Below are 17,434 nucleotides of genomic sequence, written 5' to 3'. Positions count from 1 at the left end.
AGGATGCCCCCGTATTAAGTACACAGACACAAATAGCTTTTACCAACCTGGTAATTTCTAATGCATAGGGACTGAAGTTGTCGGAGGGAGCCAGGTTGGGAAAGATTGAAAAAAAAGGCAGTCATGGTTATTTATGTGACTGCTGGAAAAGAGAAGAGAATAAAGAGAAGTCTGCTGGACTTAAGGAGATTTTAACTTATTGGAATGAGACAGGTTCCCTACCTAAGAAGAATGCAAGTAAACTGTGACATATTACTGAGATAATCTCAAATCTGTTTTACATAGAAAATCTTGCCTGTATAATAGTTGAAAGTACTTTTCAGAAATTTACAACTTGTAACATTGATAGCATGATGTTACTTTTCCCATTTTAAGCTATGTATTATGAGCATTAACTTACTTTGTCTAAACTACATCTGATGTTTTACCCTGTAAATTCTTTTATGGTAAAGCCTAGGGATAGGCTTTGTCCCTATGCAAGGCAGCAAACAACTGGGATTATATTTCCATGACAACTTTGATATTGACAGGAGTCTTGAATTAGGGTTATAGAGTGCTTCAGATTCAGTGTGAAAAAGGTCTGTTAAAGTGCATAAGGGCATGAATCCAGATCCTCTCTGCATCTCTTAAAGCAACCGTCTCTTTCCCAAGATTATGTAGCTTCCCCATGATACCAGGAAAGGAGGTGATTGCTTTAAAGAGTTGCAGATGGGGCATCCATTTATGTCCCTTTAAAACAGCCAAAGGAAAAAAATACTAAGGATTTTTTTTAAAAAAACTCGTCAGGGTTCCAAGGAACACCCCCAACAAAATAAAGCTCTGAGGCTTGAGGTTCTTCAAAGTTCCAATTTATTATAGATGTCATGTTGGCACAGCTGGGAAAGCCTGAAACTGAAAGCTTCCAGGTTTTCCACACCCAGTTGACAGTGCACAGCCCTGCCCCACACCCACAAGTTCATCACATTGTCCAATCAACTCTTCACACTCAACAGGATACAATCTTCAGGCGCAGGCAAAAGTCCTTGAATATGGAATGTTGTTATGACTAACTTTCTACCACTCCAACAACAACCCCTTCCCAACTTCCTCAGCCAAAATATGTGGCAGTTAAGAAGCAAAAAGAAAATTGCCTTCCAAAACTGACACTCGTTCTAAAATATTTAAAAGCCTTATCAAATATATTTCCTTCTTTCTCACCTGACTGCAGAGAAAATTAAAGAAGAGCCTGCACATTTATTTTATTGGTTTCCTATTCAGTCAATTCTCAGTAAGATATGGTGCAAAAAGTCACGTTTTCATCCCACTGTGAAAGCTACCACTGGTTATACCATAAAATACTTTTCTTAAGAAAGTAATGAGCAGGCACCAGTTATATAGGTTGCAAAGTCAGTTTAAATGTTTACTAATACTCTTGCAGCCCTTGAAGAAAATTAAGTTCATTGTATTACCACTGTAGTAAAGCTCCAAATAAAGGGGAACACTCTTCAACAGAAATGCAATTGTTGATCAAATAAATTCTGTTACGTGGAATATTTCATGTTCACTAAGTAAGCTGAGATGAACAATGCTGTTTGGTTTGTCATCCCTACATGTGTGGTGGAATGTATTCTGAAGTTGGGGGTGGTAGTGTCGAAAGGTCAAAAAACCTCTCCCTCCTGTGACTTGAAACTACATTCCACATTCTATATTCTCAGGTTCATATCCAGTCTCAATACAGGGAAATAAAATTGTCCATTTCCCTTTAAAACTGTTGCCTAATTAAATCCTCAACTTGCTTTTTCAAATCAGGATAATTTAAAATGCTGCTTGAAAGATCAACTTTTTCAGGAACCATCTTTTTCTGGACTCTAGTGAAGGAGGTAAAAAGATAGATGGAATTGTCTAATGAAAACATCCACTTACTGTATATTCTCTGGGAGAATACACTCAAAATGGCCTTTTCCTATTACTCCTAAACCCTCCAGACCTGACTGGAAAACCAAAATGAGTTTGAAAGAGAAGACTTTCCAAATTTGGACTCTTCTCTGCTGCTTAGGATTGTGCCCAACTACCGTATATCAGTCTTCCAATGAAAACAAGTATTCCCTTTCAGTTTTCCAACACTCAACTATTTTCCTTTGAACCTCCTCCAAATCCACAATGAATAGCTGAGAGACCTCCCCAAATAAATAGGGAAGATATGCAGGAGATACAGAAATGGAAAGCAAGACTGTAAAGTCTCAGTGTATCTGTGCTTGAAATAAACACAAACACAATATTTCCTACCCCACTTAAATATACTGATAAACTGATTATACCTTGATAAACTCTTGAAAGTAGTTATAAGAATATTCCACAGAAGACTGTCCATACAGAAGGATATATGAGAAAGATATCAATAATTCCAGATTGTACCTAAAATAATACAGCATGTAGCAAAATTTTGTCTTGCATCATGTTATAAATATAAATATAAAATGATCTATGGGATGATATTATTCAATTGTGAAGGATGGAAAGTGAAATTTATGAATTTAGATAATGTGGATGTAATGATTTTAACTGCTTACTGTTATATTGTGGATGTAGTTTAAATGATTATTTGTTTTAAATGATACGTTTATAGATAGTAAAAGTTATGAAGTTAAGCTGGAAATAGAAATGATATTTGATTGATGGAGTAGTATTGGAAGATTGGATATTAAATCTTATGACAATTGAAGAAATATATAAGTGATGAAAATTTGAATTTGAGAAGCTGGATTGTAAATTAAGAAATGGACTTATGAAATTTGAAGGAATATACAAGTGGGTGAAAAAAAAATTGAACTTTAGAAGATGGATTAATTTTTAAAATGGACTGTAAGAAGAACGGACATTAAATGTTATGGCAATTGAAGAAATATATAAGTGATAAAAATTTGAGTTCGAGAAGATGGACAGTAATTTGAGAAATGGACTTATGAAATCTGAAGGAATATACAAGTGGAAAAAAAATTGAATTTGAGAAGATGGATTAATTTTAAAAATGGACTGTAAGAAGAAGTAATATGTGAAGTTGGTATTGCTTCTTTTCTTTTCTTTTCTTTTATTATTTTCTCCTATATTTTTATTTTTATTGTAAGGGGATCTAAAGTTTTAAATTTTTAAAGGTGGGAGGTTATGTATATTTTGTATACTTTAGTTTGTGATTGTTGGTCATAATACCCAGTATTTGCTCTGGGAAGTCTGGGAGGGGGAAGGGGGAGGAGGGGGGGAAGGGGGGGGGAAATGATACATGGATTGATTATTAATGTACAGTAATTTTTGAAGATATGAAATTAAAATTTTTTAAATGATATTGGGGATGCTCGACTGCCATTTCAGGAAGAAAAGGAGAGAGGAGTAGAAGGAGGGAAGAAAGTAGGTAGGAAAGAGTAGAGAAGGAAGAGGGGAATAAGAAGGTTAGATAGGGTGGAAGAAGGGAGGAGTGGAGAAGGAGGAGAGGAAGTAGTAAAGTGAAGCAGATGAAGGAGGGAAAGTAGTAGAGGGTAGAAAGGGAGGTTGTGAAGGAAGGAAGTGGCAATCGGGCAGGCCTGAATCAGTAATAAATAAAAATTAATGATTAATGATGGATAATAGTTTGTACATAAATATGATGTTGGAAAATGGAAATAAAAATTATTTATAAAAAAAAAGAATATAAATATAAAATGAGTTATTGGATGTAGAATATTATAGTGACTGCATGACATTTAAATGTTGGCACTTAACTCTGAGAAAGTGATAGATCAATTACTAATATTATCAAACATTTTAATAATAATTTAATGCATTATTAAAGCAGTATAATTGAGGTTTAGTAATAAAATATTTTACTCATTTGCTATGTTAGCATTTAATTCAAACAAATTATCGTTTAGAAACTTTTTGGTGATTTAATTGAAAATTAATTTTTTAATTGAAAAATATGTATTTAAATTTACATTATTACATTTATAGTGTACTTAGTTTGCTTCATATATTTGTCTCAATCTATTGAGGCATTTTAAAATGTATATTTACTGAACTTCTGTGACAAAGCTGTATATAATGATGATCAATACTGTTAATGAAGTTATTCATTTTCATTCATTTGTCCTTGAGAAAAGCCTGTACTCTTGACAATAAATATGATCCTGTACTTTAATCTGCTTTTCTGTTTAATATGCTTATAATCTATAAGAGTGGCCTTCCATATTTTTCATGGCCAAAAAAGCCTTCATCAGCAACAATATTTTTAAATGTCACTGCTCAATTATGTGATAAAATTGTTAAAACACTTGGTTACTTATAAAGTTGAAAGAAAAGAGTAATATCATGGAGTTTCTTTTACTAGTACTGTAGGTTATGGCTCAAGAGAATTATCGGTAAGCAAAGTTTGATTCTTAAGATAAGATATTTAAATCAAAGATAACACCCTCAATATTTTATTTCTAGATTTCAAAAGCTGCTTTGTGTGTTACAAACCTTTAGAAAATGAATGGCAAATAAAAAGGGAAATGAAGTCTTATCCACATAGCTTCTGTTGAAAAGCAGGAAGGATCCTGTGAGCTCCCTCTTGTGGAAAAAATAAACCAAAGAGCTGGTAAATAGAGAAAAACGCACGTACATGGACAGAATAGAAAGTAGGGATATGTGCAATGAAGGGTCTCACAGTATGGAACCAAGAGCTACAGGAGAGCCCATAAAATTTGGATGCCTGAAGTGCCCTAAAACACTTTCATCTCAGACAAAGAAATTTAGCTGTTCAACTCTTAAAGCTGTAGAAAAACTAATCTTAAATCAGATCTTCATTCTGCCAATTTTCTTGGCTGGTTTTGGAGCAAGATCAGAAAAGTTATATTTTAATTAAGCATTCAAATAGTCTTTTTTCCCCTTTTGCCTAGTACTAGTTCATGCATATCAAAAACCTGTCATCTTCTGAAATAATAGTTTTATTTATAACTAGGAAGAAAAGAAATCAACCATAACTCTATAGTAACCTTTTTAAACCAGATGTGTTGTACTACATTCCCATCATCCATACTTAACAAGCTGGGGAAGTTGGGCCTAGAAGGTTAGCAAGAATTGTTCTACAGTGATAAAAGTGATCCTCCTATCCATCTAGAATCTAAGCTCTGGCATCTTTATGCAGATTGCTGATGAGTTCCTTTGAAGAAGACGACTCTGGGGTCTGGAAATCTAGCATCTTGACAATTTTCTTTGGATTTACTTTGGGAAAGGATGATATTGATAGAATAAAACAAATACAAAATACACATCAAACATACTTTAGGTTTGTAACCTCCAGATTTAGGATGTGCGTATTGTGGAGGCAGTGCTCAGATTGCTCTGTGGGGAGAGTTTTACAATGGAATCAGAAGTCAATTTCTGTTATCTAAGATTCGTTATCGAGTTCTTTTTTATCCTCAGAACATATAGCAATCTTTTTTTTTTTTACTTCTGAAACTTTCTGCAAGCAAAATAAAGGAGCCAGGAATAAAACTGGATTCCTCCTAAAGGTATAAAACTTCTCTTTGCCTGAATGACCACTCCAGCACAGAGTACTATCTGCTTTCTGTGACTTTTGTTTTACTGTTGGTAAATACATTATTATTTGTAAGATAAGTTTTGAAGGGATATCAAATTAAAAAGACAATCAATGCATCCCAAAATAAGAAAAAAACATTTACATTTTTATTCAAGATAAATTAAAACAAACATCTCTCTACCCTCCAAACCTTATGAGTAAATTGTGTACAAGGCTATAAAACCATGTTTCGCAATGTTGATGTGCGTTTTTTCACTTCGGCCTACAGTTTTCACTGCCAGCATCATTAAGAGATTCTTCAAATTACTTTTTAAATATCTCTGCCCCCAAGGACTTTCACTTGCATCTAATTAGACTACTTACCCCATGCCATGTAATTCCCTATTGCCAAAACTGTTAAATGCTTCAATAAGTAAGTGAGAAAGGCATCAATGGAACAGGACAGATGCAATGCCACTGGTTAACAATAGAGGTGTGAATTGACTCCTTTAATTATGAAGCTCATTAATGCATAGTTTGCATATGTGTGTGGGTTGTGGGAATCTATGGGAGGATACTTAGTAACAATTCTGTTAAAATACCTAATTTCTTTTACAAAGCAAACAATTTCAGAAAAACTCTCTGTCTCTTAGTAAAACAACATAAAAGAAACTAAAACTCTTAGGCTGAATGTTAATAAAGAAAATGTGATAGTTTTATTATTTACACTTCAGTTTACATTGATAAAAATCTTCACATTCCAATTATATTGGAAATTTAATTTTATTTATTCTGGGATGACAAATGAAAGAAACATCAGAGAAGATCTGATGTTGGCAAAAAAGCAAACCAAAGACACCCCTTTCATCAAATAAATCTGTATTAAGTAGAATCCACTGCATGAGGCATGGGACAATAATTTGGGATGGCAGCCAAAACCATTATTGAAAAAGTGAATCAATTATTTGTAAGCAAAAGCTTAACTAAAGTGTCTAACTGGTATTTTCAGAAATGTAATTTTTTAAAATGAAGAATGCAGCTACAATCATAGTTTTTCTATTGTTATTAAGGCAACCTACATTTGATAGAAATACTTTTTTACTCATTTATTCACAGGAGAGAGCTACATTATCTGAAGCCTGATTTCCACCAGTAGGACTCTCACGCAAACAGGAAAGCCATATTTATCAGCTACAATATTGCTTCTCCTAACACCATTTTGGAGGTAATCCAAGACAGCACCTTAGAAAATGGATGGGGCTAGGGCTGTAGGGAGAGGAGGGTGTGAAATCAGCCTTCTTAAACTGTTCCCAAATGGGAAGATTTGCAAATCCCATCCTTCTTCAGATAGGACTGAAGGTCTGGAGTAGAGTGGAGTGTACAGTTAAATATATATATATATATATATTTAACTGTATATATATATAGTAGAATGGAATGGAACGGAACAGAACAGGCTTATTTGGCCAAGTGTGATTAGATACACAAGGACTTTATCTCCAGTGCATAAGCTCTCAATGTACTACTACTACTAATAGTAATAATAATTACAATATGAAACCAATAAGAGGGGGTAGTAGAGAAGATGAAAAGGATAATATTACAGTTATACAACATGGGTAAATATACTAAGACATTGAACTGAACGCTTCTATAATCTAATTCATTTTTTTAAAAAAAATAACCAATGTGTTTCTATTGTTAAACTTAGCTACTGCCTAAAAATGTTACTTGACTGACTTGATTTAAACACTACTGCCCACATTCTGGATGGATCATATAACCAGCCCTTACTTTGGCTCATTCTTAAAATCGCCAATTCTCTGTTAAATCTATGTGACACATAAAGGACAAAATAGAGAGCAAGCAAGTAATTGATTCTTCCTTAGTTCACAATGACAAGTATAATGGGAAGAAGGAATAATCTTGAGGAACTAAAAGAAGAGCCACTATGAAGACAAAAAGGCAGCTAAAAGAAATCTGAGTTTGGGACAGAACTGCAATCTGAGTAGGAATCTCAGACAAGACCCTCCCTAGTTCTCATGAAAATAAAGAGAGGGAGGGGGATGCACATTTAGAGTAGCAGGATTCTGTTACTGTAACCCTATAATAAAAATAACATCAGCATGCACGACTTTGGTTTCATAGTCTGTTCTGCCTTGAAGAGCTGACACGAAGAGATGTAGTTAAGATAAATTCATGTCACAATGAGGAAAAAGGGAGACAAAAGTTGGGAATAGGGTACTGATCCATTATCTTATCAATAGTCTGCCTCCAATCACTCTATATGTAGTAGTAGTTCTATATGATCAAGGACATTCTGGATTTTTGATTTAAAAATAAAATCCACTTGGTTGGAAATTGAGGCAACTTTCAAAAACAATTAGCAACAGGAAAAGGGAGTTTTATTGTTCAAAAAGAAAAAAAATAACTAATAATTCCCCTGGGTGTGCCCAAAGTAGCTCTCTGGATGCTGGCCAATATATTTGCCTCTCTCTTTTTTATAATAAAAATTACACTACTGAATAAAAATGTACTCCATTGCTCCTAACAGCTGCCTGTGGCTGCCAGACAACACATTAAGCTGGCATAGACAAAGTTTAAAATTAAAACCATGAAAGCACTCCAATCTTCCAGCACAATTTTTAATTATAGTCAGCAGTATGACATCTTTCCTTAAAAAATAAAAAAAATAAAAATTAATACTTGAAAAAAACACCAAAAAAACAAGAGCTGCTTTCAGCATATATAAAATTTTGCTGGGAAGAAGATTTTTTTGATTCCTACAAAACTGTTCTATTACCCTTGTCTGAAAGTTAATAAACATAAATACAAATGTAGTTAATATATGTAATTTTTATATTATTCAGTCTGAAGATCCCAAACAGTATGCAAACAATTCTTGGTTTCATGATAGAAAAAGAGGTAGCAATAGCAATAGCTTAGGCTTATATACCACCCTATAGTGCTTTATAACGCTCTCTGGGTGATTTACTGCATATTGTCAGCATATTGCCCAAAACAATCTGGGTCCTCATTTTAGTCATTTCACAAGGATGGAAGGCTGACTCAATCTTGAGCCAGTCAGGCTTGAACTCTAGGCTGTGGGTGAAAATTGCATTTTAACCACTGTGCAACCAGGTACTACAATGCTCCCAAATATATTTGTATATTTTATATGATGCAGATGGAAATTCCATCCCTTGCTGAAATCTAGTTATAAACTAATGGATGAATTCCCAAATGTACTGCCTTCATAGCTCCTGCTATGTCATTTCTGATAATTTAAGATCTCAGAAAGATTTTAGCAAATATCTTGTTTTGTCCATTTTACCATGACAGTAGGGGAGATTACTTTCTTTGGCTTCATCCTAATTAATAAAATGAAATAACTTACTGTCAGAATAGAGAGTAGATCTTTCACACTACACTCGGGTTTTAAACGTTCCTTGAACATTCTGATGGTTGGATGCTTCAAATAGTAATAAGAAGCAATGCGGCCATATGTCAGAGGTTCAATATTACGGTCATCCTATTAGACATAAAAAAAACCCACATTATGTATAGAAGTAATTGCAGAGTGTACATGAGACAGACATATCTTAGACAGCATTATATCAGAGGTGCGTAAATTGCATTGTGTTGAGATTGGAATTAAAAACATATCATCATCATCATTTTAGCCATTGTCTATCCACTGCAGGATGAAGCCTCTTCCTCAGGTTTCTAACCTATACGGTCCTGAGCTTTCTTTTGTCAATTGGACCTGCCATACTTGCTGCTGTTGTCAATCTATCTTGTTTTAGGTCTCTTTTGTGGATGCTTTTTATCAAGCGGGATCCATTCTATGATTGCCTTAGTCCACCTGCCATCAATTCTTCTTGCTATATGACCAGCCCATTTCCATTTCAATTCTTTTACTCTCTTGAATGATATTGCATACTTTCATTTGTTCTCTAATCTACATGCAGGTCTTTTATATCTTATCTTTCCACATTGCGCCACTTGTAGCTTTTGAATCGATACAAAAAATATATATAAATGACCCTTACTGATTTAAATGCCAAATTGAAGAAAAATCCCACTGAGTTGGGATTCTTGGGCATCCCAAGAATTCCATAATAATAAGTCCTAATAACCTTTACCAATTTTTCTTTCAAAATTTTGGATGGAGTATAAATTAACCTTACCTCTCCTATTTTAATGCAGTAGGAGTATTCCAGATCAAGAAGTGATTTCTCAACAAGGTTGGAAAGAAACTTGTTCATGTTATCATGGCTCACATCCTCTAAATTATAGTAACTGCATAAATGAAAATAGAACAGATTTTAAAATATTATTCATATGCAAATAACAATATAATGTAACACTGCCCAACATGTACATGTAGTGTAGAATGTCATTCACTTTAGGTGTAAATCAGTGGCCAGTTTATATATTACATTTCCCTGACTGTAATTTAGAATGTTTGAGGGAATATAATTGAGATAAAAGGAGAAGTAGTTCTATTTTTTCCCTTAAGATGCTGGATCGAAACTGGGAGACTGAGAGTTCTAGGTATGAGAGCCAACTGGGTGACTTTGGGTCAGTCATTTTTTTCTCACTCCAATCCACTTCATAGAGTTGTTGTGAAGAAAATAGGAAGCAGGAGTACAGGTAGTCCTCGACCTACGACCACAATCCAGTCAAAAAATTCTTCTACTAAGTAAGACGTTTGTTAAGTGAGTTTTACCCTATTTATGATTTTTCTTGCCACAGATGTTAAACAAATCACTGCAGTTGTTAAGTTACTAACACAATTGTGATTCTAGCTTCCCCATTGCTTGTCAGAATGTTACAAAACAAGAGCACATGACCTCGGGACAATACAGGTGTCATAAATACGACTCAGTTGCCAAGTGTCTGAATTTTGATCATGTGACCATGGGGATGCTGCAATGATCATAACTGTGAAAAGTGGTCATAAGTGACTTTTTCAGTGCCATTGTAACTTTTAATGATCACTAAATGAATTATAATCTGAGGACTATCTGTATTACATATATACTGTATACTGCCTTGGATTGAACAAAATAAGGATACGATAAAAATCAGTCCATCAATGTTCCACCTTAGGCATGCAAATCATTTGGAGAAATTTTGAGCCAGTCACTTTCAGCCCAAAGCACTTCTCAGGTTGTTGTTGGGAAAATAGGAGGAGGAAAGATTATATTTGCTGCCTTTTGTTATTTATAAAAATAATAAAGCCAGGATAAAAAAATAAATGAATCAAATAAATACGTTTTAAAATGTGATCATTTCATTGTAAAGTTATATTACAATTGACATATATATGGATGCTTTCTAGTTATCATTCTATATGGATTTTCAACAATTGGAAAAACACAAAATTATCAGTACCAGTCATAATATTTTTATAATGTTATTGAGTGTTTTACATAATTAAAAGATAAAGGAGATCAAATGTATAAAAGAAAAAGGGTAAAAGAAGAAGTGCTAGAAACATATAGAGAAAGAGAAAAAAGAAAAAGTTAACAGCAATAGCACTTAGACTTATATACTGCTTCACAGTGCTTTACTGCCCTCTCTAAGTGGTTTACAGAGTCAGCCTATTGCCCTCAAAAGTCTGGGTCCTCCTTTTACCAACCTCAGAAGGATGGAAGGCTGAGTCAACCTTGAGCCTGGAGAGATTCAATCTGCCAAATTGCAGGCAGCCGGCAGCCAGCAGAAGTAACCTGCAGTACTCTACTCTAACCACTGTGCCATCATGGCTCTAGTTAAGCAGCAGCTTTGGATCTTATTTACAGTTGCAAATAAACTTTTATCCTTTCTTCCCATTTAGAAATACATTATAGTACCCTTCTTCCTATATTCAACCTCTTTTAATAAGCAAACCTAGAACTCATCAGCTAACTTTTATCCAATTCTAACAAAGGTCCATAAAATATTTCTACTTTTATAAAAGCATTTATTGTTTTGTCCCTTATTAAACAGGTCACTTTTGCCATCTTTGCAAGTTCTGCCATCTTCACAATCCATTTCTCAACACTAGATACTTCTGTACTTTCCCATCTTTGTGTCTTGCTGTACATTCATAATGATTTTTCCACAAATGTCTTTAATACTTTAGGTGTATATGTTTTATTAAACTGCACGTGTCAAATACTGTTCCCAGTTATTCTGATTGCGAATTTGTACTGTTTTTTTTTTTTTTTTTTTTTGTTTACATTTATACCCCGCCCTTCTCCGAAGACTCAGGGCGGCTTACAATGTATAGGGCAATAGTCTCATTCTATTTGTATATATTTACAAAGTCAACTTATTGCCCCCCCAACAATCTGGGTCCTCATTTTACCTACCTTATAAAGGATGGAAGGCTGAGTCAACCTTGGGCCGGGCTCGAACCTGCAGTAATTGCAGGCTTTGTGTTCTTAATAACAATGTTTGTGCTCCCTGTTACAAAAGCACCATTTAGGTAAAACTTAGCAAAATATTTGGAGAATAAACAGTGTTCAGATATATCAGTTTATGCTTATTGTCCAATGTAAATAGTTTCTTTTAGCGCCAAGTGGCTTCTTTTAGCTATCAAACAATGTATTTACTGCACAATTTGCTATAAGGTATAAATTTGAGGGGACCTGTATAACAGTTATTTTATGGAAGGTTACAGCATGCATTTGATATATGTAGTTTGGAAACAAATTGTACATAAGAAAGATCTCTTATAAATGCTTAGCTCCTAGATTTTGCATACTACCTTATATGAAATACCTTCATATAAATATCTCTCTATATTATTGTACACTGAACTACTATGGCTGATGCATTTCATATTCTACTAGTAATCTGTATTTGCCTACTTCTGTGAATTTGTTGTCATTCACTTTCCCCAGCAGCTTACAACTTTTGTCATTTTATCTTATTGCTATATATTTTATCTTCCCCCCATCTCCCCCAAAAAAGTCTTGATAAAATTCTTGATATAGGATGATAAAATAGTCTTGCATCCTGAAAATAACATCTACTAAAAAACCCACCGTTGAACAATTCCAGTATTTAGCATACTTACATAGTTTCCTCCGGGAGAATGAGATTATGGCCAAGGAAAGGGATAGATTTTTGACTTGTGTTCAGAATAACCATAACAACATTTTTAGTTTTTTCAGTGAAACAATTCGTTTACATATAAGGAGAAAGATTATGAACTATGTTTTAAATTATGAATCACAAGGATGTTGCTTAAAACTTAATGGTGTTCATTACTATAGCCACGTTGAACAGTAATGTATTGTGTAATCATGATAGCATGTGACATGTAGTCATACTTTTGTTATTACTATTCTGGAAATTACTCTAAAAGGAAATTGCTGATATTTAAATTTTGGACAATAATTAAAATGACACACTACATTTTAACTGAAATTACAGAACAGAAAGGAAAGTATGTTTTATTCTAACTTATCATTTTAGGAAGTTATCATCCGGTGTGAAATTAAACATTGTAAAGTTCTTAATTATTTAATTTTGTATTAATTTCAATGAAAATTAAATATTCAGCTGTATACAAGGCTTAGAATTGAATTAACTGATTCATATGAAAAAAAATTAAAAAATAACTATTATGCTCCAAAGATGAAATCCTACCATGCAGCAAATGGAATATTACAGGATTATTCAATTCAGACTATTATCAATGTTTTGCTTATATTTCTTCTCAGATTATAACTGAATGTGGATGTTACGCTAAATTATGGTTCATTAAATCAAAATAAATCTAAATTCACACAATGTGCTTGTTCATAATTCATGGTTTGTAAATCACATTGTAAATCTGGATTGTACAACATGCTAAATTAAAATCAAACCAACTAGATAATGGCTTAAAGCAATTGATGAATCAAATTGTTATGCCAATTGGAGTGATTACTTCTGAGCCACATTTGTGCTTTAAGAAAAAATTTATGAGCAGATGCTGTCAATATTGTACATTTATTGGACAATAACACAAGTATTACCTACTTTTATTACAATATTTGTACAAAATACATGCTTTTAAACAAAACTATGTTTGCAATATAATTCTATTTATGATTTTTAAGAAATAAAATTCAAGGCAACTGATTCTGAAATAAATTTGCTACCAAGACTGAAACACTATACACTGAACATGATAGACAGTTCCTTTGTAGTGTATAGATTAAGTAATAACCTTTGGAAATATTATGATTTGATCTTCTTAAAAAAAATAACATTCTCCTTATATATACGCCAATGTAATTATGAGATTAATTTCTACTAATGCTTCACTTATAATTTCAACAGAGTCTGGGAGAGGGGTTAATTGCAATGGAAGATAATTTTATATCATAATATTATTGCATATTGACTAATTCAGTACATATGCAACTAAATAAATTATGAACATTTTTGTAGAGCATTATATATATCACACCATTCTCCTCTGAAAACTGCAAGGCTACAAAACAAATCATGAACCATGTAACAGAATAACATTCTTTTAAAAAGAATAAAATAGACTGATGATTATATAGAATTCCTTGAATAAATCTTCTAGTTTCCCAACTTGAAGAGAAAAAACTAAAATGCCAGAAAAAAATCCAACTGAATCAAACTTTTCCTAGGTTTTATTCAAACACCATAGCATAGGCAAATATATTTTCCTTTCCCAAATATCCCAATTTAGCAGGGACTCTTTAGAATAGATTTGGGCAAGTGTCAGGGTGAAGAATAAAAGCATGTCTCTGCAACTAGAGGCTTCCTTACATAATGTTAGATTTAATTATTTGGCTGCGACGCTAAATAAACTTATAAATGAGTTATACCATTTATATTCAGTAGGACTTACTTTTGCATAAACATGCACTAGATTTCCGAATTAACACAGGTATTTTTTAAAACAAACTTCTATCCTGTAAAACAGGAATCCAGCTAGAAAGATTATCTCCACCTTTTTATTAGACGCTGCTATTAATATCACTTTTCTGCACTTTAAATGTTCGTATGTTCAAAGCTGCATAAAGCTACACTATAGCCATATAGCTACACTACTCCCCCTTCTCTGGGTAACTGTATTATCTAACTATTTAATTGAGGATAAAGAATAAAAACAATGCAGTTTCATGGTCCTTGCATTGAATCATCTAGTCATTATTTCCCCTCTGCTGCAAACAGACAGCCCTCCTTTTTTGTCAGCACCCCATTTCATTTATTTCTCAGTGAAACCCAGTTTTACAATAATTGACTTGTCAGGAGCTTTAATTTATGAGGCTGGGCTCTGTAAGCTTTCTCCTATATTCTGCTCAACCTGCACATAAGCAAGGTTGAATATTTACAATGCTGTTAACAGGTGCTGAGTTGTTTAATGATTCTAATAGCCAGAAGCGTACTGAGAAAGCCAGCGGGATCACAATTACAGGCTGTTTGAACACAACAATTACTGGTCCCCTGAGAGGTGTGAAAGTCAAAGGCAGTTTTATACTAACAGCATCTAGCCATGGACTAGACAGGGTAACTTCCATTAGTAGCCCATTGGGGAACAATGCAACAACAAACTCCAAGGTACCATAAAAATTTACTAAGTGTGTAAGGTTTAAATAATCAAAACACTATAGCAGCTACCTTTTTTTCCTAACTGGCCCTGAAATAACAGATGACAACAAAAACAAACCACTAAAACAGGAAATATCCAAAATAACCCTTTCACACATACTCACACACACACACAAAAAAAGAACTATTTTTTTCTTATATAAACAAGGCTGTAATTTCATCAGCTGAGAAATGGAGATGTGCAGTGACATAAAATGTAGATGAAGTTACAAGGACCATTTGGGGTTTAATGTGGATGATGGTGGCAATAGCTTCCTGTTTAGTGATCCACAATCTCCCTGGGAAATTTTTTATGTGTTCAGATTATATGGTAGAAGCAATGACACAGATAATGAAAGCAGGTTTCAGAATTTTTTATTTTTAATATCTGCTTCTATTCAAAGAATGCTGTGGAGAAAAAAAAATCTCACAAGAATCCAATTCAGATTATTGTAATTTTCTTGAAACTTAGGAATCTCATATAAATATAACATAAACAGCCATCTTAATGAACGGTGTCCCATTTTATTCACTTAAAACATTTTCAACATCGTGTAATTTAGGTGATATTATAGATAAGAATTTGTTTAACCTCAGGCCAGAGATAGGATGCTTGGGCAAAATATGCTAGTCTAAGCATACCCCTGATAGATGAAACACTGGGGATATGACCCAATCAATGTCTTTTCTGTATCTAATCCAAGAGTTTGTGGTTCAACATGCCTCAATGGGTAGGAAATTGGCCTTCCCTGGAGAGCCATTTCATTTGCAAGAGAAAAGGGATTTCTGCCATTAATACATTGAATGGCCATTATTATCATTTTTGACTGGTAATCAAAAATGGAACCAAACTTTATTAACCAAACAGTTAGTTTTATCTGACCAATACCATTTGTTAGGTTGTCTGCAAAACCAGACATGCTTTGAAGGCCTCAATGATTTAGATATATCTTGATTTATATCTAAAATGATTTATATTTAAAATTGTTTGTCTTATTTTATTTGAAGTAGAAATTGTTCAATTTGTTGACCATTTAAAATTCTGGCTTACTTTTTACTACAAATTTTTTTTTTTACTTTTTACTACAAAAAAAACCCCACATTTTTGTAGTACAAATAACTTACTTATTATATTTTTGCTTTCATAGACTATCTCATATAACTGCAGAATGATACTTAAACAACAAATTATGCAGCACAACTGTACAGCTCCTTATGCTGCACTCAGAGAGGCTCTGAAGAGTTGAGAGACCATCCAAATAGCCATAAGAGATGTTAGGCAGAAGTGGGAAAGACATGTAAAAAAATGTTCTCTCATTCCAGTGGAAACTTTTATTGAACTTCAGCTTGGTTACCTTTTTAAAAGGAGAGGTTTTCTGTTTCTACCATATTACCTCTAGCTACCCCCAGAAGCAATAAATAGAAAGGATAAATAAGCAAAAGTTTAATACATCTTTCTGACATTAAGTTTAGTATTTAATTGTGATTCTCAATGTGCAAATAAATTTGCTGCCTTATGAAAGGTGCAACTTCATTTTTTTTACAGCTTTCCTAAACCAAAGAAATTAGAGAGGAGCTTTGATTGCCAAACAAAATTCTTTTCTTTACATCCAAAGATAACTATATATGATGACTTCTACTCTGGTTTCTTCTCCTACACTAGTGTGTGACTCCATAAATGCAGAGGGTATTATGCTCCAGCCAAAAAAATACTTCAGAGAAGAAAGGGGGGGGGGAGATGGGTAAGTCATGGCATGTTCAGATAATGGAGCATATTAAAAAATGTGCTCTGTATATAGTGTCTTTGTTTTTCTTATAATTTGACAGAAATTTTATTTTTTAAAACAAATATTAAGAAGCATTAGCAAAAAAAGAAGTGTTGACAATACTATGGGCCTCTGGTGGCTCAACAAGTGAAAAAAAAAAGTGAAAAAAAGTCAATAAGTTGACTTTGTATATAATATACAAATGGATGAAAACTATTGCTTAACACAATGTAAGATGCCCTGAGTCTTCGGAGAAGGGCGGGGTATAAATGCAAATAATAAAATAATAAACAGACTAAAGCAGTCTGTTATTAACACAGCTGCTTGCAATTACTGCAAGTTCTAGTCCCACCAGGCCCAAGGTTGACTCAGACTTCCATCCTTTATACGGTAGGTAAAATGAGGACCCAGATTGTTGGGGGCAATAAAGTTGACTTTGTATAATATACAAATGGATGAAGACTATTGCTTGACATAGTGTAAGCCGCCCTGAGTCTTCGGAGAAGGGCGGGATATAAATTAAAAAAAACAAAAAAAACCAACTGTGATC

The 17,434-nt window shown here is 33.6% G+C and overlaps 1 protein-coding gene across 2 annotated transcripts in view; it reads right to left on the bottom strand.

The window, feature by feature from the left end:
• ASCC3 (activating signal cointegrator 1 complex subunit 3) overlaps window positions 1-17,434 on the bottom strand; it is a 237,592-nt gene that overhangs the window by 53,834 nt on the left and 166,324 nt on the right. For both annotated transcript variants that reach the window (XM_058174769.1, XM_058174761.1), the window contains exons 35-36: window positions 9,700-9,811; window positions 8,907-9,041 (exon numbers count right to left, since the gene is read on the bottom strand). In XM_058174769.1, the coding sequence (XP_058030752.1) occupies window positions 8,907-9,041; window positions 9,700-9,811 (247 nt within the window). The remainder of the gene's footprint in view (window positions 1-8,906; window positions 9,042-9,699; window positions 9,812-17,434) is intronic.

Source organism: Ahaetulla prasina, chromosome 1 (genome assembly GCF_028640845.1).
Source record: "Ahaetulla prasina isolate Xishuangbanna chromosome 1, ASM2864084v1, whole genome shotgun sequence".
Taxonomy (NCBI): Eukaryota; Metazoa; Chordata; class Lepidosauria; order Squamata; family Colubridae; genus Ahaetulla; species Ahaetulla prasina.
Note: the sequence above shows the minus strand (reverse complement) of the source record. Positions and strands in the feature narration are given on the sequence as shown.